The sequence below is a fragment of the Bombina bombina genome, chromosome 12 (assembly GCF_027579735.1).
Source record: "Bombina bombina isolate aBomBom1 chromosome 12, aBomBom1.pri, whole genome shotgun sequence".
Classification (NCBI taxonomy): Eukaryota; Metazoa; Chordata; class Amphibia; order Anura; family Bombinatoridae; genus Bombina; species Bombina bombina.
Window position 1 is genome coordinate 13,903,273 of NC_069510.1, and position 26,065 is coordinate 13,929,337.

Consider the following 26,065-nt stretch of genomic DNA (forward strand, 5'->3'; position numbering starts at 1 on the left):
TGCTATTTTCAGGCGGCTGGAATCTTGTCGTTAGAGCTCTAACGCTCACTTCAGAAACGACTCTAAATACCGGCGTTAGAAAGATCCCATTGAAAAGATAGGCTACGCAAATGGCGTAGGGGGATCTGCGGTATGGAAAAGTCGCGGCTGTAAAGTGAGCGTTAGACCCTTTAATCACTGACTCCAAATACCAGCGGGCGGCCAAAACCAGCGTTAGGAGCCTCTAACGCTGGTTTTGACGGCTACCGCCGAACTCCAAATCTAGGCCTCTGTCATGTAAAACCCTCTATTACTCATGTAAAACACTCTGTCATGTAAAACCCTCTATTACTCATGTAAAACCCTCTATTACTCATGTAAAACCCTCTATTACTCATGTAAAAACCCTCTATTACTCATGTAAAACCCTCTATTACTCATGTAAAACCCTCTCAATTCACTTTCTCTTCTTTCCTTTCAGGCATATGGATTATTTTAGCAGCAGTAGATGGCCACTCCAGTATTCCTTCTCCTGCACTTTAAATGGGTAAATAAATGCTTTTTGCCTTTCAGATATCATGATAACCCGTGTTCTTCAATAACCTGTCACTCTGGAGTATTCTCAAATATCAACACAAAATAGAATTAGAGGGGCCCATTTATCAAGCTCCGGATGAAGCTTGATGCCCCGTGTTTCTGGCGAGCCTGCAGACTCGCCAGAAACAGCAGTTATGAAGCAGCGGTCTAAAGGCCGCTGCTCCATAACCTGTCCGCCTGCTCTGAGCAGGCGGACACACATTGCCGAAAATCAACCCGATCAAGTACGATCGGGTTGATTGACACGTCCCTGCTGGCGGCCAATCTGCAGGGGGTGTCGTTGCACCAGCAGCTCACAAAAGCTGCTGGTGCAATGCTGAATACGGAGAGCGTACTGTCCGCACTGTTGGATCAGGTCCGCCAGACCTTTGATAAATATCCCCCAGAGGCTTGTTTTGTCTCACCTCACAAGAAAGGCACATGAAACCCAAAAGTATTATTCATGATCTAAATAAAGCACTGAGCCAATCAGCAGTGACTCATACATCTGGGTCATGCTACTACCACTTCTGATTGGCTTACCAGCTGTATTTGCTTTAGAGCAGCAGTGCTCTGCATCTCCTAACCAGTAATTTAACTATGAGTTTAACTCCTTTACAATGGGTTAAACAAATAGCATTACAGGGTAACTAGTGCTAAAATTACATTATCGTTAATTACATTCATGTGCATGTTACGTGGGGTGAAATATATGGCATTGCATGGTTGATAGTGCTAAAATTATATTCTCTATAAAATTGTTGCACTCTGTTTAAACTTGATAATAAAAAACAATTTTTTAATTTTTTTTTATTTTTATTTTTTTATCATTTTAAATGTTACTCTGAATCATATCGTAATCAAGTTTAAAAACACACTGGTTTCCCCCTCTCTTCTTTGCCCTCCAGGACAAACTTCTACCTAGCAGAGAGCTCTCTTTATTTTACGGGAGACATCTTGCCAATCACAGGGACAACCCCTTTTTATAGAATTCCATGAGGGTTGCACCTGTGTTGGCGTGGAATACCATGCAAAGACCAGCAAATTTTAGAGAATCGGGCAGTAAGCCATTTTGCATTTTATATTTTGTATTTACTGATTATGCTATGCTAGTGTGTTTAGTGGTTTAACCATGTTACGACCACCAACGAACCAATGGTCTTTCACATACCCCAAAGACCGCGCTATATCGGCATGGTGCCGGAGGTGAGGTATGCAGCACTATCACAGCTTTTGTTGAAGCTGCGCTTGTAAAGAAGTTAAGATAACTTAATGACTTTAGAAGGTTTGTTTTGCAAATCTTACAAACTCAGGTTTCCAAAATGGGAAAATAAACCATACTGCAAGTTCCTCTGCTGTCTCACTCCATTTCTTCAAATCACTTAAGTTATAAATAATAAAACCCTACTTAAAGGGTACAATAAAGCCAGGTAGACATTTATCTGTCCACAGGCTGAATAAAAACCAGACATGTGCGTTTTGTTTTGGTGGAACTTTGTTTTTGGCCGAATTTTAGCCGATTCAGAGATTAGAATGCATCCGAATTTCTGAATCGGCACCATAACTAAAATCCCGAAAAATTCTGAAAATGAATAAATCAGTTTCCGAATTTTCAGATCCATTCTTTATTCATATTTGGAATTTTTCATTGTTCTAATCTAAACCACAGTTCCCTGACATCGCCAACACTAACTAAATCACTAAATAAGGCTATTAACCCCTAAACTGCCATTCCCCGACATCGGCAACACTAACTAACCTATTAACCACTAAACCGCAGTTCCCTAACATTGCTGACACTAACTAAACCCATTAACCCCTAAACCACTCTTCCCAAACATCACCAACACTAGCTAAACCTATTAACCCATAAACTGCCATTCCCAAACACTAACTAAACCTATTAACCCCTTAACTTCTAGCCCCCACATCGCAACAATCTAAATTAAACTATTAACCCCTAAACCTAACAACCCCTAACTTGAATTTAATTAAAATAGACCTAAATTAAAGTTACAATTATTAACTACCTATTTAAAAATAAATACAAACTTAATAAAAATAAAACCTAAGCTAGATACAATATTATTATTTACTAGCTACCTAGTTAAAATAAAAACAAACTTACCTGTGAAATAAAAATAAAACCTAAGCTAGCTGCAATATAACTATTTACTAACTACCTAGTTAAAATAAATACAAACTTACTTATGAAATAAAAATAAAACCTAAGCTTAAACTAATAAATTCTAACATTACTAAAAATAAAAAAACCTAAGATTACTAAAAAATTAAAACTAAAATTACAAAAAATAAAAAAAATACTATTACAAAAATTAGCAAACGAAATTATCCAAAATAATAAAAATTACTCCTATTCTAATACCCCGTTTTAAAAAAAAACAAACCCATCGAAAAATAAAAAAAAACCTAATCTATAATAAACTACCAAGGGCCCTTAAAATTTCCCATACAAATGCTCTTTTCTGGTAGATTAGTTTTTATTTTTTATTTTGTGGGTTTGGTGGGTGGGGGTTTGTAATGTTAGGGGGTGTTTGCTTTTATTTATTTGCAAAAGAGTTGTTAACTTTAGGGCAATGCCCTTCAAAAGGCCCTTTTATGGGGCCCTTGGTAGTTTATTATAGATTAGTGTTTTTTTTATTTTTGGGGTGTTTTTTTTTTTTTTTTTTAAACAGGGGATTAGAATAGGAATAATTTTTATTTTTTTGGATAATTTCGTTTGTTATTTTTTGTAATGGTAGTTTTTTTATTTTGTGTAATTTTAGTGTTTATTTTTTGTAATTGTAATTTTATTTTTTTAGTAATCTTAGGTTTTTTTATTTTTAGTAATGTTAGTTTTTTATTTTTAGTAATGTTAGGTTTTATTAGTGTAAGCTTAGATTTTATTTTAATTTCACAGGTAAGTTTGTATTTATTTTAACTAGGTAGTTAGTTAATAATTGTAACTTTAATTTAGGTCTATTTTAATTATGTTAAAGTTAGGGGGTGTTAGGTTTAGGGGTTAATAGGTTTAATTAGTGTTGGCGATGTTTGGGAATGGCAGTTTAGGGGTTAATAGGTTTATTTAGTGTTTTAGTTAGTGTTGGCAATGTTTGGGAATAGCAGTTTAGTTAGGAGAGATAGGAACAACACTGGTGTAGGGAGTACTTTTAATACAATGGTTGAATTTACAGACATGCAGGATCTAGTCACCTTGCAGTCCCTCAACGCTGAGAGTGAACAAATATCTCAGGGTGATACAACACCAAGTCAAGGTATGAAAATGAAATCCAAATTTTATCCAGTACAATCTAGGGGTAAATCCCTTGAGAATTTTCACAAGAGAGTCTTGGAAGATCTTGCTCTGTTGGACAGCACAACCAATATAGGCCACTCTAATCTGTCTAGAAAAGAGAGAGAGGCTGTTTTATCTCTGCAAAACAATTTGTCGATTGTCATTAAACAGTCGGATAAGGGTGGCTGCTTGGTTGTGATGGACAGAGAAATGTACATTGAGGAAGCCCTTAGACAGTTGGGCGACGGTGATTCATACCAGCCACTATGTGGGGACCCTACTGTGAAATTTGGTAAAAAACTTAGGTCTCTTTTGGACGATGGGATATACATGGGTGTGATTGATAGGAACACCATGGATTACATTTTGGTAGAGAATCCTGTCCTACCCATATTTCACCATCTGCCAAAAGTTCATAAGGGCCTAGAGGATATAAAGGGGAGACCGATAGTGGCTGGTATAGGATCGCTGTCTGAACATCTGTCGGAATGGGTAGATAATATCCTACAGCCACTAGTTAGCTCTCTACCCAGTTTCCTTAGAGATACATCTCACATGTTGACCATGATAGAAAAGATACATGTAGAAGAGGATATGAGTTGGTTGACAGTTGATGTCGCCGCTCTCTATACTTCCATCCCTCATTCTCTTGGCATTAGAGCTGTTCATTTTTTTTTGGACATGTTAACTGATTATAATGATGAAACTAAAGACTTTGTGCTAAGGTCCATAGAATTCCTGTTGGAACATAACTATTTTTCTTTTGAGGGGGTTTTTTACCTCCAGAGGAGAGGTACAGCGATGGGGGCGAAATTCGCCCCCTCGTATGCCAACCTATTTATGGGTTGGCTTGAATATACCTTTCTTCTGGGGGAGAATAACCCCTTCAGGGATGGAATTAAATTCTATAAAAGGTTTATTGATGACCTCATATTCATCAGCACCTTTGATCAAAGAGAGACAGAGAGGTTTGTAGAATATCTCAATTCTTGCGTACCAGAGATTAACTTTACGTATGAGTGGCATAAAACAGAGATTAACTTTCTTGATATTAGACTGATATTTGATTTTCAGTCCAAGGAAGTGCATACATCTTTGTATCGTAAAGCCATTTCAGCCAATTCACTATTGCATGCTTCGAGTGCGCACCCGAAGCATGTATTTAGGGGAATTGTAAAAAGTCAGTTTCTGAGAAATAGACGCATAAATTCAAAAGAGGATACCTTTGAGGCTGAAGCTAGTGCTTTAACAACTAGATTCAGACAAAGAGGATATTCAGACAACTTGATAAAAGATACACTTAAAGAGGTTCAAAAATGTAAGAGGGGAGACCTCTTGGGAGGAAGGAGGAAAAGGCAGGAGAATAAAGATGAAATATGTAAGAAGCCCATTTTTGTAACCAAATATTCATCACAGTACTATGATGTGTGTAGGATAGTGAGGAAATATCTGCCCATTCTATATGGGGATGATCTATTGAAGGATACCATTAAACAGGGATGTAAATTTGTATATTCTAGGAATCTATCATTAGGCAATATGCTTTCTCCTAGTCAATTGCGAACTCCAAGAAGTAACAGTTCCTGGCTTACACACAATGGTACATATAGATGTGGAAAAAATTGTAAAGCATGTGAACATATAAAAGTGGGCCCTAATTTTATGTCACATTCAACCGGCCTGAATTTTGACACAAAAGGATGTATTAAATGTTTTTCTACGTTTGTGGTATATGTGATTGAATGCTCGGTTCATTCCAAACAGTATGTAGGAATGACATCTCGAGAAGTCCGTATAAGGATAAGGGAGCATTTGGGATATATCACAAATGATGTGAGGTGCTCAGAATTAGCACGACACTTTATAGATGAACACCATCAGAATGTGTCAACATTCAGGTGGAATGCTATAGAACTAGTTAAAAGTCCCCCTAGGGGAGGTGACAGGAGATCCATTTTAGCCAGACAGGAAGTCTATTGGATTAATAAGATGGGCACGTTGACCCCAATGGGTTTCAACTCAGCCAATGATATCATAAATTTTTGGGAGTAAAGGTGGTGATAACATCTTTACCATACGTGCACAATCTTCTATGTCTAGTCATAATTTCAGTTTTAGACCCTCTTGTTTATGTGATGTCTCAAGAGATATTTGGTGGTATGAATTTGTAATTTCCTGTTTATAAATTATGTATCAACATATTAATTGATATCATTGATATTATTGTTTATCAACTTATGAAGTAGGTCTAACTAATGATTTTATTATGATGATAATGATCCATATGAACTAGTCCTTTCAATACTATTGTCATTATGTCTTTTGATGTCTTTGGGACATTTAAAATAACACTCTAGTATTTTTCCCCTTAATAAATTTATCTACATCCTCCCTCCAGCAACTCACCTTGAGCTATATAGATGAATAATAAAAGATGTTTAGAGATCTTTTTTACATGTTCAGTATGGCTATTAAAGTAGAGGTATATTATTAGGTTAGAGTATATGCAAGGGATATAATATAGAAGTCTGATTTTCTAAATAAAGGGAACAATATTTACAGGAGACTAATATAAACAGTATCACACATAACATGAGTAAGAGATAGGGAGGTCTCTAGGACCTAGATGTTGCCTCTAATCAAAGTGGTAGTTGTATGTTTTTAGAGCACCAATCAGGTGAGAGTTGGTTCTTTAAATGTATGTAGTAATTAACTTCACAATGAGTCTATGATTACGGCAAATCCATGCTGAAACGCGTAAGACTGTGATCTTACCTACACTTTGTACATTTTTTGATGCTGCTCTACAGATTTTAATTGTTTGTACTATGTGTACACAATAAATGGACGTTTTATAATTGAATTGAGGGTCGTGGCCTTTTTTGGAAATTATTATTTCTGCCAGTTTAGAGGTTAATAGGTTTAGTTAGTGTTGGCGATGTGGGGGGACGACGGTTTATGGGTTAATAGCTTTATTTAGTGTTGGCGATGTGGGTGGCGGCGGTTTTAGATCATTTTGTTTCAGCAATTTCCGGCATATTAGTTATGTTAAGTTAAATAGTTTTTTCAGATCCTTTCATTTTTTTTTATTCATTCTTTATTCATATGCATTATTCTATTCTAAACTTCAGAATAGAATAATGCATATGAATAAAGAATGGATAAAAAAAAAAACGATTTAACTTAACATAACTAATTTGACGAAACTATTTTTTTTAAACCTAACTAAACTAATTTGCCAAAACAAAATTATTTAACTAATGAAAACTAAACTAAACAAAAATTTTAGCGTTGCACACGTCTAATAAAAACAATGCAAGCACCTCCATCTTGTCTCTACTGAACAAAAACCAATATGTAGGTTAGTAATGTAAATTTTTGTGTCAGCTTGTAAAACATGTCAGTTACAAAGTATAAAAACTAATATTACTGCCGGTGGGCGGGCACTCAAAGCGACCTTGGCTGCCTAAAACAGCCTGGAAACACTGCAGAGCTCCGGTGTTGCCTTTGAGAGGTATCACATCCTATACCACACCGCGGAAGGACTGAGCGATCCTAACGGATACCGGTGTTGTAACGCCACGTGGGAAACATCTGAGGTTGCTGACTCCAACCTCTCCACAGCGAATACCGGACACCATGATCGACCTCACAAATAGCGCTTATCTGAACTACAGTAGGGGTGAGTCCTATCATGTATACGATACTGCACAAGACATACATAAGCCTTGATAGAGCAGCTGCATCATGAAGCTGCGTAGCACTTTCTCAACCACAAAAGTTTAACTGGCCTTGCGAAACTACCTGGGACTATAACATTAACCTTGTGCTTTCATCTGCCTTATATGACCATTTGGATGTACATGCCGAGTTTTGACATCAGAGATAGAGATGTGCTTCCTGGCTCATGTGAGCTGCTGTAGGAGTGTCAGACAGTGTGCACACGCCGAAGATATGTCAAAGTCACGCAAGAAGAGGCCGCTCCAACACAGAGGTGGTAAGCACTGCTTTTTCTTAGTTTGTATAACATTAACCAACCTGCTAAATTATAAATTATAAACCACACTAACCATCTGAACAGCTCATATTGAGGTAAAAAAAACATCAGCAACAAGCATTACTACATTTTGCTTGTGAATCTGCATAGCACCTCACTGGCCTGTCACTGGCTGATGTACTGCCATATGTGTAACATTTATCATCTTTATTAAGATACCCTGGTTCGTAGTCTACCTGATCTGACCGAAGTGGACTCTATTGTTTGCCTGACAGGCTTCATCACATATAGTGAGAAACAGTCTAGCAGAGATCTGTCTATAATAAGACATACATTCTTTAACAGGAGTTAATTATATTGCTTTACAGTCAATCTCCACCCATTTGGGTCAATATTGCTATATATTGCAATATATCTACTTATAATTCTATTTATATTTATATCTATATGTATTTATATGAGTTAAATATCGCATATATGACCCATTCAACATAGGGTTAATTATAAACACGCCCATATCCTAATTGATACACTCACACACTCTCCCTTTATAAGGCTCCTTGTTACATCCTGTAAGCATCTTGATAAAGGCAGGTAACTCTGCCGAAACGCGTAGATTTGCTTACAGTCACTAAGAGAAACGCATCTATTCTTCTACCCTGCACATTACAGGTTCATTTCGAGCTCTACAATCCAAGCAGAGCAAGATATATGAATAATTCCTGTGTGCGGTGTTCACATGCTAAATATAGCCACAGAGCTTCATTCTCATCTCACCTGGTTTTACGGCGGCACAAACAACAGGTTCATTTCTAGCTCACATACCATACTTGAGCTGGATATATGAATAGTTCCTGTGTGCTTGCAGGTTACCTCTGGTTCTAACTACAATACTACGATCTATCTAAAGGACTGTTGAATAAAGAGCACCTTGTAAAGAATTTCTATCTACTTGGAGTTTAGAAAGAAAAGACGGACACTTGTTTATATTTCATCCACATTGTTGTTTTTCAAATCAGCTGAATTGCTCTTTTCCCTACGGGAGAGATTGGAGGACAGCGATCCGCTACTTGCAAGTATACTTTTATACTGTTAAAAAAATACTTGAGACTTTGTTTCTTTTTTATATACCGGTATTTTTCAAATAACACGCTACATTATAACCGTTGGATACGATTGGATCATCACGATTAGTCACATGACGTGACGTCACCATCCACGGATCACACGCTTCATTGTCTCTAACGGACACAAACATACGCTGTTGGTTTGTTGCTATTTCTTACAGATTTATCATCTGAAATCTCTATTTCTTACCCACATTAGTGCCCTTAATACTGGTTTGTTATATATTAGCACATTTATTGCAAAATCAAGTTTTTGTGTATTGTTGTTTTTAACTTAGCAATCGCTATTTTTAATATGTTGTGAATTTCACTCTTTTAGCCAACTATACATTATTCTTATATCAATATTAATTTATTTCCTTGATGCCGGCATCCTAGACTTATATGAGTCACCTGAATTTTATTTTATGTTATAATCATATGCTATATGTTTATTTTGTATACCCTGCTGACATTTATTTATTTTAAATTAAATCGACATTTTTATATCGTCACTACTAGTTTCTTTTTTAACATATATATTCAACATCTTGATTATTCTTGTCATTATACTATTATCACAGTCATATCATTTTAGGTTTGCTCCATCCAGAGCGCTTATCCCACACTTCCCCACTTTTTATCCAACTGTTTAAGTCTGTATTTGGAGATTATATCAGACTATTTAGGGATTTAAGCTTATACCTTTATTAGATAGCACTCGCACCACCCCCTCACTGTTTTATATCTTTTAATCTCTAGGTATTAGTAGTAGCTTTTCTACTATTACATATTATTACATCACTATCCTTTATAATGGAATTATTTTCATTTACAGAAAACATTCTCTCAGAAATTCAGATCAAAGATTTTGAATCACATAAACCACTATCACACAACACTACTGACTTACATAGCACTTGTAAAGACTTAGAAGACACTCTATTGAAAGAAATTAAACACTCGGTAGAACTTTCATACACACAAAAATATATTGATTCTAAAATGGTCCCTAGAGGACTCAGATTAAAAAAAGATTGCACTTTTGAACTTAGTGAGGAATTGTCCACAGAATGGTATAGCATTTTAGAAAATGCATCACTAGGTTTACTTAAAGTATTAATTAAATCTAGAGATTGTTCACTGATTAAAATAAAGAATGAAATTGAGGTATTCAAAGAAAAATTGAAACCATTTAATAATGATAAAGAATTTAAAACTAAACAACAAATTATGATGAAAAACATCACTGAATTTAAACAAATGTTATAAGAAGGCAAAAATAATAAACTTAATAGAGATATAGAAGACTACAGAAACATAAATAAAAATGAGAACATCCCTAAACCTATATCTACTATAGAGGATGACAATGATACCATCCCATGTTCATCTTCAACAATAGTTCCAGCTGAAAAATCTAATACCAATACTATGGTATCTATTTTCAGCAAACATAAAATAGGGAAAGAAAATAAATCAATTCATAATAAAGAACAAAATAATGTACATATTGCCAATAGCTCTAATAAAATAAGAACTACTAACTATTCAAATAGACCCTATATTTACAATGATCGACCAACATTTGATCACACTCCAAATAGGAGACAAACAAACAGAAACTTGCAACATTCCAGTCATAATAGGAGATTCTATAACGATAGAAATGACTATGACTATAGAGTACAAAACCAACACTATGGTCACACATATAGAAATAATAATCGCAATGATAGACACCACAGTGACAATAGATTCAATGAGGACACATACTTCAGACCGCATTACAAAAGACGGAATAATATGGAATCAAATACATCATACTACACAAATTCCAACTATAGAGAAAGAACTAATACTAATAATTGGAGGATCCCCCTCTCCAATAATTTTGAACCACTAAGAGACATTCAAGAATGGTCAGAAAATGGTCAGACACAAACAAACAGTGGTCATTTTTTAGGCACAACCCCACAACACACAGGACATCAAAAAAATATCTCCATTTGGGGAACACCAAAAGGGAAAAGAGAAAGAGAGGGCGAAGAGGGAGAAAACCCACAAAAAAGACTCAGATAAACAATTCACATATCAATCAGAATACAGGTATATTCAATCTTAGTAAACACACACTAAGTGCAGAAGAAGAATCTGTTTTAAAAAAGGGTCTCACATTTGCACCGACGTGTAAAATGAACAAGCTTGAAACTCTCATAAATGTTAATCAATATGTCCGCAAATTAACTCTTAAAAAATACTTTCTATCCACTCCGCTCACCCGAACAATTAACAAACCAAATAATTATCTACATTCCAATCTGAAGGAAAAGTCCACTTTTTACCCTACTCATGATAAGGGAGATTTCATTAAAAGTTTTGAATGTAAAGTCAAAGAGGATCTAGATAAAATGGACACTAATGTTAAAGTTAAAGTAAATTTGAAACCTGAAGAACGAAAAACACTAAAATCACTACAAGAGAATAAGGAAATTATAATCAAACAGGCAGATAAGGGTGGAGGTATTGTAATTATGGATGTACAATATTATCTAGAAGAAGCCTATAGACTTCTGCTTGACAATACCACATATACTAAACTCAAACATAACCCAATTGACTCTCAAAAAAAGAAGTTAAATACTTTATTAGACAGAGCAAAAACATTAGGGGTTCTAACAGATTCAGAATTTAATTTTTTTACAAATCAACTATCCTAAAAATCCCACATTTTATTTTTTGCCCAAAATTCACAAACATCTTAATAAACCTCCTGGACGTCCTATTATTTCTGGAATTGATTCAATATCTTCAAATCTTTCACAATATGTAGATTACTTTCTTCAAAATTACGTTATACAGTTACCATCATATCTAAAAGATTCCAACCATTTTTTAAATATACTGAACGAGATAGAATGGAAAAATAATTACACTATGGTAACATGTGACGTCAATTCCTTATATACCAATATTGATCATCATTTAGGACTAAAAGCTATCGCTCACTTTTTAGGTAAAAATCTGTTGCATGAACAAAATAAATTCATCTTATATAGCATAGAATTTATTCTCAAAAATAATAGTTTCATGTTCAATAACGAGTTCTTCCTCCAGACCAGGGGGACGGCAATGGGCACAAGGTTCGCTCCCAGCTATGCCAATATATTTATGGGTTTTTTTGAAGAGTCTTTTTTATCCAGCGGCCAATGGGGAGCGAACCTTGTGCTCTACAAAATATATATTGACGATATCTTCCTGGTCTGGAGGGGAGACCATGAAATTCTAGAATTATTCCTGGAAGATATTAATACCAATAATTTAGGTCTCACTTTCTCATATGAACATAGTATGAAATCACTTAATTTTCTGGATATTGAGATGGAAATTGTGGATAATGTGATCAAAACTAAAACATATTTCAAAACTATTGATTCGAATAATTTCATTCATCAAAACAGTTGCCACCTCAATAAGTGGAAGGAAAACATTCCCAAAAGTCAGCTACTCAGGATCAGAAAAAACTGTTAAGATCTAGAATCATATGACTTACAATCAAATATTCTATTAAACAGATTTACTGAGAAAGGTTATAACCAGAAAAAAATCAGAAACACTATGGTATCTATTAGAGAAATTGATAGATCTGGTTTATTAAAAAACAATACTAACAAAAATAGAAATAAAAATAAAAATTCATATGAGACAAATATAGCCTCCACCAGTCAAATTTTTGTTCCATTTATCACAGAATATAATGTTCAACATAATGAGATTAGAGCCATTTTAAACAGACATTGGCACTACATTGAAAAAGACCCTATATTAGGCACAAAAGTTAAAAAGCATCCTGACCTCATATTCAAAAAGGCAAAAAATTTAAAGAGTTATTTGGCACCCAGTGAATTCAAAGGAACTAATACTAATTACATTGATAGAGATCTAAGAAATGAAAAAATATTTGGCTTTTTTCCTTGCATCAAATGCAAATCCTGCAAACATAGTAATAAAATCAAAAAGATCACATCCACTGACAAACAATTCACATTTCATATAAAGGACACTATTAAATGCAGTGACTCTAATGTAATTTACTGCATAAAATGTTCTTGTGATTTATTTTACATTGGTCAAACTAGCAGACTATTAAGGGATCGTATGCGAGAACACATTCTGAGTATAGAGCATGCAAATACCAAAACAATACTCTACAAACACTTTGCTGAAGTCCACCACAGGGATTTAAATTGTTTCCAATTTTGGGGTATAAAAAAAGTTAAAACGAATCATAGAGGTGGCAATATGGAAAAGATGCTTCTCAAAAAAGAAGCAGAGCTAATCTTTAAATTCAAAACAATACATGCACTAGGATTAAATAGCTCATTTGATTTAAACTCAATCATATAAACACATGGTAGCAAATATAAACACTACATCCAACATCTAATATATAAATTTAATATATCATAATCACAGTCCTCTAGAAACACGTAATAAACAATTATGTAATTTTTGAATACTTCCAGTTAATTTTGAATAATCAGGACTCCCCCTATTTTTACAAAATTATTTATTAAATAATAATTTTTCATCTAATCAAAGATGTTGAATATATGATACCATTTAGTAAAATTTTCCTAATGTTTAACCGATTTTATGTCAACAGTTAACTACACCTAAGAGAGTATAAGCTAAGAATTTATTGTATACATTTTTTTGTTTGACTTTTAGCCTATACATTTAGGTATGTGTATACATATATAATAATCTTTTATATATTGTGCATGTTTTATAAACCACAACTTATATAACTGAAAAATATAATGCAATATATCTACTTATAATTCTATTTATATTTATATCTATATGTATTTATATGAGTTAAATATTGCATATATGACCCATTCAACATAGGGTTAATTATAAACACGCCCATATCCTAATTGATACACTCACACACTCTCCCTTTATAAGGCTCCTTGTTACATCCTGTAAGCATCTTGATAAAGGCAGGTAACTCTGCCGAAACGCGTAGATTTGCTTTCAGTCACTAAGAGAAACGCATCTATTCTTCTACCCTGCACATTACAGGTTCATTTCGAGCTCTACAATCCAAGCAGAGCAAGATATATGAATAATTCCTGTGTGCGGTGTTCACATGCTAAATATAACCACAGAGCTTCATTCTCATCTCACCTGGTTTTACGGCGGCACAAACAACAGGTTCATTTCTAGCTCACATACCATACTTGAGCTGGATATATGAATAGTTCCTGTGTGCTTGCAGGTTACCTCTGGTTCTAACTACAATACTACGATCTATCTAAAGGACTGTTGAATAAAGAGCACCTTGTAAAGAATTTCTATCTACTTGGAGTTTAGAAAGAAAAGACGGACACTTGTTTATATTTCATCCACATTGTTGTTTTTCATATCAGCTGAATTGCTCTTTTCCCTACGGGAGAGATTGGAGGACAGCGATCCGCTACTTGCAAGTATACTTTTATACTGTTACAAAAATACTTGAGATTTTGTTTCTTTTTTATATACCGGTATAAATTTTTCAAATAACACGCTACATTATAACCGTTGGATACGATTGGATCATCACGATTAGTCACATGACGTGACGTCACCATCCACGGATCACACGCTTCATTGTCTCTAACGGACACAAACATACGCTGTTGGTTTGTTGCTATTTCTTACAGATTTATCATCTGAAATCTCTATTTCTTACCCACATTAGTGCCCTTAATACTGGTTTGTTATATATTAGCACATTTATTGCAAAATCAAGTTTTTGTGTATTGTTGTTTTTAACTTAGCAATCGCTATTTTTAATATGTTGTGAATTTCACTCTTTTAGCCAACTATACATTATTCTTATATCAATATTAATTTATTTCCTTGATGCCGGCATCCTAGACTTATATGAGTCACCTGAATTTTATTTTATGTTATAATCATATGCTATATGTTTATTTTGTATACCCTGCTGACATTTATTTATTTTAAATCAAATTGACATTTTTATATCATCACTACTAGTTTATTTTTTAACATATATATTCAACATCTTGATTATTCTTGTTATTATACTATTATCACAGTCATATCATTTTAGGTTTGCTCCATCCAGAGCGCTTATCCCACACTTCCCCACTTTTTATCCAACTGTTTACGTCTGTATTTGGAGATTATATCAGACTATTCAGGGATTTAAGCTTATACCTTTATTAGATAGCACTCGCACCACCCCCTCACTGTTCAATATTGCTGTGTAAGACCATAGTGAAGAAGATATTCATCAGTCTCTATACAATAACCTGCGCCTAGTACAATACAAAAATACACTCTGAGACAAGACCTGTCCATGGACAAATTCTTAAAAGCACAGAAAATGTCTCAAAGAACGAGAACACAGGATAAGAAAAGCAAAGGGGCCTTAGTAGCCCCACCCCACCCCATCACCGCCGACAACAAATACAAAGCTACTCTCAGATACCGCTACAAACCCTGCTGAACAACATATAAACTCTCTAATACTAGCCAAGCTAGATAACCTGCAAAAGGGTATGGACACGCTTACAACTGAGGTTAAACAATTTAATTCAAGACTAACTATGGCGGAGCAGCGCATCTCAGACTTAGAAGATGGCCATAATACCTCTACTATGCAAATAAAGGATTTAATCCAACAAAATATCTTTCTAGATCAGAAAGTAGACGATTTGGAAAACCGTTCCTGCAAGAACAATGTCAGACTTGTGGGACTACCTGAATTGATATGGCCTTCTGAGTTACTTTATTTTGCAGAACACTCTTTACCAAATTTACTCAAAATCCCGGCCGAATATATACCCATGAAAGCAGAAAGAGCACACAGAATTGGTTGTGACAGAACCTTCTCTGATAAAAATGCTTCACAAAGAGGAGTAATGATGAAGTATCGAAACATCCAGTCTAAAATACAGCTCTTGAGAGCCTACAGGAAACTACAGATGCTCATCTTTGATGATAAAAGACTCTGGGGCATATTTATCAAGCTCTGAATGGAGCTTGATGCCCCGTGTTTCTGGCGAGCCTGCAGGCTCACCAGAAACAACAGTTATGAAGCAGCGGTCACAAAGACCGCTGCTCCATAACCTGTCCGCCTGCTCAGAGCAGGCGGACAGACATCGCCGGAAATCAACCCGATCGAGTATGATCGGGTTGATTGACACCCCCCTTCTGGCGGCCTATTGGCCGCAAGTCTGCAGGGGGCGGCATTGCACCAGCAGCTCTTGTGAGCTGCTGGTGCAATGCTGAATACGGCGAGCGTATTACTCGCCGTATTCAGCGAGGTCTGTCGGACCTGATCCGCACTGTCGGATCAGGTACGACAGACCTTGATAAATATGGGCCTCTATCTGTTCCAGGATTACTCATCTGATGTTCTGAAACAAAGAAAATAATTTGCACCTTTTTGTTCATTGTTCTACAAGGAAAATTGCCAGGCTACTCTACTATACCCAGCCCAGCTGTGCCTGCACACCTTGAGAGGACCCAGATTCTTTGACTCGACTAAAGATGCTCAAGCATTTTTGGACCAAACTAGAGAACACTCTTTTCAACTTCAAGCTCCACAACAGGCCTCTCCTGAGTGACTTCCAGTATCTGATTATGCTACAGCTGTCCCCTTTTTATGCGGAATCCCAGACCTTTACCGCATTTGAGGACCCAATATGGCTTGGTTCCCAATAAGGTTGTATGTTAATATCTGTGTGTTATGGTTATTGCTTAATTTGTTGTTATGTGGTTATATTTTAGAATGACTGTGAGATACTGTGATCTGTTAAAATATGCACTAATGATTGCTCAACTCCACTGGAAACTGACCTTACACTCATGTCTGGCACCCCCCCCCTATATTTCAGTTGTCTATCTCTCATTTGCTTATATTAGATAACTGCAAAAATTCTCTACTGAAACATAGGAGGAATTAATTCCCCCATCAAAAGGAAAACTGTTCTGGCCCACCTTTAAAAAAATCATGCAGATATTATGTGCCTGCAAAAGACTCATCTCAATGAGCTTGAGCATGCAAAACGTAAGACAAGCTGGATAGCAGAAATTATTTCCACCCCTACAATAATTCCAGTAGAGGTATAGCAATACTCTTCCATAAAAACTTCCAGTACCAGATTGACACTAAAATTATTGACCCGGATGGAAAATTTGTTATCATAAAATTTAAATGGCAGGAGCGATGGTATACCCTATGTAATGTATATGGCCACAATCACTGTAGTGTAGAATATTGGCAAAGACTGACTCAAAGCTTAGCTCCATTTCTGGATACTGCCTTCATTCTTGCAGGGGATTTTAATTTAACACCTTACCCAGTTTTAGATAGATTTAAAGACCGGAATCGTTATGACCCTATGAAACCACCACCCACTTAAAATACATACTCTTTGAAAATGTTTGACACTCTGGGGCATATTTATCAAGCTCCGTATGGAGCTTGATGCCCCGTGTTTCCGGCGAGCCTGAAGTCTAAAGACCGCTGCTCCATAACCTGTCTGCCTGCTGAGGCGGCGGACAGAAATCAACCCGATCAAATACGATCAGGTTGATTGACACCCTCTGCTAGCGGCTAATTGGCCGCAAATCTGCAGGGGGCGGTATTGCACCAGCAGTTTACAAGAACTGTTGGTGCAATGATAAATGCCGACAGCATATGCTGTCGGCATTTATTGATGTGCAGCAGACATGATCCGCAATATCGGATCACGTCCGCTCGCACCATCATAAATAGGCCCCTCTGTATACATTCCTTGGAGTTCAGGACATTTGGAGAAGTCAAAACCCCACGACCGCGACTATACCTGCGCATCTCGAGCGCACAACACACTCTCATGCATAGATTTCTTCCTCACATCTGTCTCCCTGAAACTCCTGATTACTGAGACGAAAATACATACCATCACAATATCAGACCATGCCCCTATCTCACTGTGACTTTACCCTGCACCACACCCCACTAACAAGAGAATCTTCCATTTTCCAACACACCTGTTAACATCCCCTGATTTTCAGATGTACCTCACAAGACAATGGGGCCTAGTTATCAAGCCGTCAACCTCAAATACGCTGGAATTCCGCAGCGTATTTGTGGCAAGGCTGATTCGCCTTAGTTATCAAAGGTTAGAGACCGGCAAAAGTAGAATTTTGTGACGTAAACTTCGATCCGCCGGACACAGTCCAACACAGATCGATTCTTACGTCACTCCAGATGTTCCGCACACAAGTTCGGCACAATCTGACTACTTTTGCTAGTTATCAAAAAACTAGCAGGTACGCTCGGCACTTTTCCGGCCCAGCGTACCTGGTTTTCAAACCGCCACCCTGGAGGTGGCGGATCCCATAGGAATCAATGGGAGTCTGACCATAGCGAAAGTACAAGTTCGCTGCTGCCAGACATCCCATTGATTCCTATAGGAACTGTCTACACCTAACACCTTAACATGTACCCCGAGTCTAAACACCCCTAATTTGTCCCCCCTACACCGCCGCAACTAAATAAAGTTATTACCCCCTAAACCGCCGCTCCCGGAGCCCACCGCAAGCTACTCTATACATATTAACCCCTAAACCGCCGCTCCCGGAGCCCACCGCAAGCTGCTCTATACATATTAACCCCTAAACCGCCGCTCCCTGACCCCGCCACAACTATAATAAATGTATTAACCCCTAAACCGCCGCTCCCGGAGCCCACCGCAAGCTACTCTATACATATTAACCCCTAAACCGCCGCTCCCGGAGCCCACCGCAACCTATATTAAATTTATTAACCCCTAATCTGCCCCCCCTACACCGTCGCCACCTATAATACATTTATTAACCCCTATCCTGCCCCCCACTACACCGCCGCCACGGTAATAAAATTATTAACCCCTAAACCTAAGTCTAACACTAACCCTAACACCCCCTAACTTAAATATTAATTAAATAAATCTAAATAATATTTCTATTATGAACTAAATTAATCCTATTTAAAACTAAATACTTACCTGTAAAATAAACCCTAAGATAGATACAATATAAATAATAATTATATTGTAGCTATCTTAGGATTTATTTTTATTTTACAGGCATCTTTCAATTTATTTTAACTAGGTACAATAGCTATTAAATAGTTATTAACTATTTAATAGCTTACCTAGCTAAAATAAAGAGAAATTTACCTGTAAAATAAAAACTAACCTAAGTTACAATTACACCTAACACTACACTATACTTTAATAAATTATTCCTATTTAAAACTAAATACTTACCTGTAAAATAAACCCTAAGATAGCTACAATGTAATTAATAATTACATTGTAGCTATTTTAGGAATTATATTTATTTTACAGGTAACTTTGTATTTATTTTAGCTAGTTAGAATAGTTATTAAATAGTTATTAACTATTTAATAACTACCTAGCTAAAAGAAATACAGAATCACCTGTAAAATAAATCCTAACCTAAATTACAATTATACCTAACACTACACTATCATTAAATAAATTAAATAAATTACCTACAAATAACTACAATTAAATACAATTACATAAACTAACTAAAGTACAAAAAATAAAAAAAGCTAAGTTACAAAAAATACAAAAAATAGGTTACAAACATTTTAAAAATATTACAACAATTTTAAGCTACTTACACCTAATCTAAGCCGCCTAATAAAATAACAAACCCCCCAAAATAAAAAAATGCCCTACCCTATTCTAAATTAAAAAAGTTCAAAGCTCTTTTACCTTACCAGCCCTTAAAAGGGCCATTTGTGGGGCATGCCCCAAAGAATTCAGCTCTTTTGCCTGTAAAAGAAAAATACAACCCACCCAACATTAAAACCCACCACCCACATACCCCTAATCTAACCCAAACCCCCCTTAAAATAACCTAACACTAATCCCCTGAAGATCATCCTACCTTTAGTCGTCTTCACTCAGCCGAGCCACCGATGGAACTGAAGAGGAGACCCGGACCGGCAGAAGTGATCCTCCAAGCGGCGCTGAAGAAATCTTCCATCCAATGAAGTGATCCTCCAAGCGGCGCTGAAAAAGTTTTCCATCCGGGCGATGTCATCTTCCAAGAGGCGCTGAAGAAGTCTTCTATCCGGGCGATGTCATCTTCCAAGCCGGGTCTTGAATCTTCATCCCGCCGACGCGGAACATCCTTCTTTACCGACGGACTACCGACGAATGAAGGCTCCTTTAGCTTCAGCTAAATCAGATTGAGCTCGCATTCTATTGGCTGATCGAAACAGCCAATAGAATGCGAGCTCAATCTTATTGACTGATTGGATCAGCCAATCGGATTGAACTTGAATCTGATTGGCTGATTCAATCAGCCAATCAGATTTTTCCTACCTTAATTCCGATTGGCTGATAGAATCCTATCAGCCAATCGGAATTGAAGGGACGCCATCTTGGATGACGTCCCTTAAAGGAGCCTTCATTCGTCGTTAAAGAAGGATGTTCCGCGTCGGCGGGATGAAGATTCAAGACCCGGCTTGGAAGATTACATCGCCCGGATAGAAGACTTCTTCAGCGCCTCTTGGAAGATGACATTGCCCGGATGGAAGACTTTTTCAGTGCCGCTTGGAGGATCACTTCATTGGATGGAAGATTTCTTCAGCGCCGCTTGGAGGATCACTTCTGCCGGTCCGGGTCTCCTCTTCAGATCCATCGGTGGCTCGGCTGAGTGAAGACGACTAAAGGTAGGATGATCTTCAGGGGATTAGTGTTTTTTTAAGGGGGGTTTGGGTTAGATTAGGGGTATGTGGGTGGTGGGTTTTAATGTTGGGGGGGTTGTATTTTTTCTTTTACAGGCAAAGAGCTGAATTCTTTGGGGCATGCCCCACAAATGGCCCTTTTAAGGGCTGGTAAGGTAAAAGAGCTTTGAACTTTTTTAATTTAGAATAGGGTAGGGCATTTTTTATTTTGGGGGGTTTGTTATTTTATTAGGGGGCTTAGATTAGGTGTAAGTAGCTTAAAATTGTTGTAATATTTTTAAAATGTTTGTAACCTATTTTTTTTATTTTTTGTAACTTAGCTTTTTTTATTTTTTGTACTTTAGTTAGTTTATGTAATTGTATTTAATTGTAGTTATTTGTAGGTAATTTATTTAATTTATTTAATGATAGTGTAGTGTTAGGTTTAATTGTAACTTAGGTTAGGATTTATTTTACAGATAATTTTGTATTTATTTTAGCTAGGTAGTTATTAAATAGTTAATAACTATTTAATAACTATTCTAACTAGCTAAAATAAATACAAAGTTACCTGTAAAATAAAAATAAATCCTAAGATAGCTATAATATAATTATTATTTATATTGTAGCTATATTAGGGTTTATTTTAAAGGTAAGTATTTAGTTTTAAATAGGAATAATTTATTAAAGTATAGTGTAGTGTTAGGTGTAATTGTAACTTAGGTTAGTTTTTATTTTACAGGTAAATTTCTCTTTATTTTAGCTAGGTAGCTATTAAATAGTTGATAACTATTTAATAGCTATTGTACCTAGTTAAAATAAATTGAAATTTGCCTGTAAAATAAAAATAAATCCTAAGATAGCTACAATATAATTATTATTTATATTGTAGCTATATTAGGGTTTATTTTAAAGGTAAGTATTTAGTTTTAAATAGGATTAATTTAGTTCATAATAGAAATATTATTTAGATTTATTTAATTAATATTTAAGTTAGGGGGTGTTAGGGTTAGTGTTAGACTTAGGTTTAGGGGTTAATAAATTTATTACAGTGGCGGCGGTGTAGTGGGGGGCAGGATAGGGGTTAATAAATGTATTATAGGTGGCGACGTTGTAGGGGGGGCAGGATAGGGGTTAATTGGTATAATGTAGGTGGCAGCGGTGTCCGGGAGTGGCGGTTTAGGGGTTAATACATTTATCAGAGTTGCGGCAGGGTCTAGGAGCGGCGGTTTAGGGGTTAATACATTTATCAGAGTTGCGGCAGGGTCTAGGAGCGGCGGTTTAGGGGTTAATAACTTTATTTAGTTGCGGGGGGCTCCGGGGGCGCCGGTATAGGGGGTAGAACAGTGTAGTTAGTGTGAGTGCTTAGTGACAGGCTAGCAATAAAGCTGGGAAAAAGCCGAAGAGCAGCGAGATCGGATGAGTGATAACTCTCACAGTCCGCTGCTCATCGCCCCGCGGCTTTTTGACAGCTTTATTTGATAACTTAGGCGAAATTTTTCAGGTCCGCTGCGGCGATGTGAGGCGAGCTTAGGCGGGCGTATTGGGCCGGAGAAGGCAGGAAAGTTGACACGTTAATAACTACCCCCGAATGGGATGACTTTAATCTAACAATGCACCTCACTTAACAACTCCTGAGATTTTTTGGGAAATAAAAGACTGTTTTGAGGGGAGATATTATCGCATACCTCACTAAAAAGAAACGCCTACACAAAAGCAAGGAGAAATCCTACAATGACACACTAACAAAAGTCTATTTAACTTATTGTCAGGCCTCGACCATAGCCCATAGACTCATATTTTCAGGCCGAAAAAAACAGGGACACCTTTTTACTCAAAAATACTGCATATCAGGAAAATAGAAACCAGGGCAGATTTTTAAGATATGGAAATCAGATCAGACTGGCAAATATTTAGCATCCCTGATTAAAATCAAACAAACAAACCGGAGCATTCCGGGTCTTCGTAAAGATAATTCTCTAACCCAAAACTCGGCATACATGATAACAGAATTTGCAGAATATTACTCTGCAATATACACAGCACAACCTAGAAATATTGAGGCTCAACTCAGTTTTTGGGACAAAATTATCCTCCCCAAATTATCTGCAGACCTAATTAACCGTTTAAATGCCCTGGTATCACAAGAGGAGGTGCAGACCACGATCCAAATGCTAGCCCTGGGGAAAGCACCAGGCCCTGATGGGCTTCCTACGACATTTTACTGTATGTTAAATATCCAATTTTCCTTTCTATTAACTATATTATTTGGTCGTTATTTTATACATCAGCAAAAACCCTCTACAACTTTTTCAGCAGCCAATATTTCTGTTATACACAAACCAGGTAGAGATCCTACTCTTCCAGAGTCCTACAGACCCATCTCTCTACTTAATATAGATTATAAACTACTGATGAAAATACTAGCTAATCGCCTTAAACACACTCTGCCATGCATACTACATACTGACCAAACTGGCTTCACAGCCAGACACTCCTCGGTCACTAATTTACGATGAGTGGTGACTCACTACTGGACGCCTGGTCACAAGTGTGTGACCGCTGGTTTGCCGGATGCCTTCCTTGGATGCAGAGAAGGCATTTGACAGAGTGGAGTGGGAGCAGCTGTTTAATACCATGGGGAACTTTGGGATAGAAGGTTGCTTTATATATTTAATCAAAAACATTTATGCTAACCCCATTGCATATCTACTGGTCAATAATTTGTACTCCCCTCCAATACCCCTTTATAGAGGCACTCTGCAGGGTTGCCCACTATACCTGCTCCTATTTAATATAGCACTAGCACCCCTAGCAATATATCTCCAATCTATATTTCCTGGAATTGACCTACATACAAACTACAAATTGCCCTCTACATGGGTGACATTCAACTTTTTGTTTCTGACCCCCAAAAATATGTCCCCAAAATCCTAGATGCCATTCAAATATTTGTCAGCAAATCAGAAATATTATGGCTTAACCGCATAACGGGAAAGGGATGATTCCTTTATCCCTTCCGTGGGGTTGACACATATCTTACCTATCTAGGCATAAATATTTCGGCCAAACCACACAAATGGTACGAACATAACTTCACCCCGATTATCCAGAAAATTAAAAATGACCTAATCGCTTGGCAAAACCTACCACTCTCTTTAATGGGAAGAGAACATATAAGCAATATGATCACACTCCCTAAGATCTTGTACCCGATGCAGATGCTCCCACTCTGACTTAGACGGGGCGACCTAGAGGCTTTGAACCGCACCTTCCGCACTTTTCTGTGGAAAGGTGGCAAACCGAGAAATAGTCTTATTAAACTATATGTGCCCTACTCAAAAGGCGGATTGGGAATGCCGAACATCCTTTACTATAATTGGGCGTCTCTGGCAAAGTATGCCCTAGACTGGAGGTTAGGTACACAACACCTCTCTCCCACACATCTAGAAGAGGCAATGCTTTCACAGATCTCCCTACCTATTCTATCACATGCTACTCTCACTGAAATCCCAACTCTCTTATTGAACCACCCAATGTTTAAAGACATACTTTTAACATGGCACTCTGTGACGAAAAAACTGCAGGTTGACCCATCTCACTCCCCTCTTCTACCGATATGTGGAAACCTGTGATTCCCCCCAGGCTCACTGTACTCTATATTTGGTAACTGGGAACGCCTAGGTGCGGACAATCTAAGCAAGGTTCTAGATAAGTCCACAAAGTCAGTACTACCTTTTGATATCATCTGTCGCACCTACTCTATCCCTCCAAATCAAAGATTTGCTTATTTTCAACTACGTCACTATATAAACCAGATCATACGTAACTGCACCATATTCTGGGACCTCACTCTGTTAGGCCCTGTATACACTATGTTTCGTTCACATAACTTTGCTATATCCATAATCTATAAGATGATATTACAATCAGGGTTTCCTAGTTCACAGCAAGATCTTGAGAAAGTATGGAACAAACGAACGACCAGAGTCAAATCTACTGATATAATCTATAATAGCTTAAAGCTAGTATGGTCAGCAACTCTAGCAGCAGATTTTAGAGAATCCCAGATCAGAGTCATATACCAAGATTATATTACCCCTAATAGACTAAGTAAATGGAGAAGAGACTTCTCTAATGCATGTGGCAAATGCTCTTCCCCAGATTCTGACTTTCTACACTACATGTGGTACTGCCCCAAGGTTCGAAAGGTACTGGAATCGGATCTCCTTCTGGATATCCAGAATGTTAGGCCAATAATTATCACTCACACTTTCACATATCCTGTTTTTTCTTTTTTTGTCAAACAAATTTTTATTGAGGTTTTCGTAACATACATGAAGTATTAGGGCTGTAACATTCCAAAGACACGTTACTTTTAGACAAGCATCAGGAATTGCACAACCATTAATATATAGATTGACAACAATTATAGCATAATAGCATACATGAAAAAGCAAAAATCTGTCTCTGAATTATAGTGAGGCCGGCTAATGGAATGTGCTATGCAAATTAGTTTCAACAAAGATACAATGAATAATAGTCTAAAATAATGACTAAAAAATGTGACCAATGGCGCTACAAACTGTAATTACCCAAACCTTAGTAACACTAATGGTGTCCACTAGTAATATTTAGGATTAAGTGTGGTGCTTTGTACTAGACGACATTTGTACACAAGAATTGAGGATAGGAAAAGAGAACCTAGTCCTCAAAAAAGACTACGAAAAACAGCACTCAGTCGGTTAGGATATTAAATGCAAAAATGGCATATATGCATAGAAGTGTTTGACTTGGGAACTGGACAAAAAATAGTCACTATGTGAACAAGGGGAGTGCAATTAAAACATAACTTTTATTAAATACAAAAATAAGAAATCATAAAACTGGAAAATTGTATTCAAATTTTTTCTATAGTATAGATTGTATTATGGTAACTACAGCTCAGATTTCTTATGAACCATAAGAGTGAAAATACTTATAGTGAATAGTACATGGAAGGTCACTTTAGGGCTAGTTGATAAAAATACGATTCCATAAAAAATGTAAAGTGAGTGTTTGCTGAGCTGAGTTAATTAGTGGGGTATGGGGTAAGAGGGTACAGCGGACAAGAGCCGATCAAATAAATATAGAGGATAATATAATTATAATTCTATTGCAAAACTTGGACTTCTGAAATACTGAAGAGAGAGACAGAGGACATAGAAAACAAACATCTGATAACATTTAGTTATGTACATACATAGGAATGGGTATAGCCCTGTTCTTTAGTAGTCCCAACAGCTTTATATAGTTAAATTATGAAGCATTAAAGTGAATGTAAATTTTGATGCTAAAGTGCCCGGTTTTTAAAA

The 26,065-nt window shown here is 36.7% G+C and overlaps 1 protein-coding gene across 4 annotated transcripts in view; it reads left to right on the plus strand.

Annotated features, from left to right (window-relative positions):
- Positions 1-26,065, plus strand: part of LOC128643207 (histo-blood group ABO system transferase-like) — a 138,031-nt gene that overhangs the window by 49,527 nt on the left and 62,439 nt on the right. For all 4 annotated transcript variants that reach the window (XM_053696191.1, XM_053696192.1, XM_053696190.1 and 1 more), the window contains exon 3: positions 461-526. In XM_053696191.1, the coding sequence (XP_053552166.1) occupies positions 461-526 (66 nt within the window). The remainder of the gene's footprint in view (positions 1-460; positions 527-26,065) is intronic.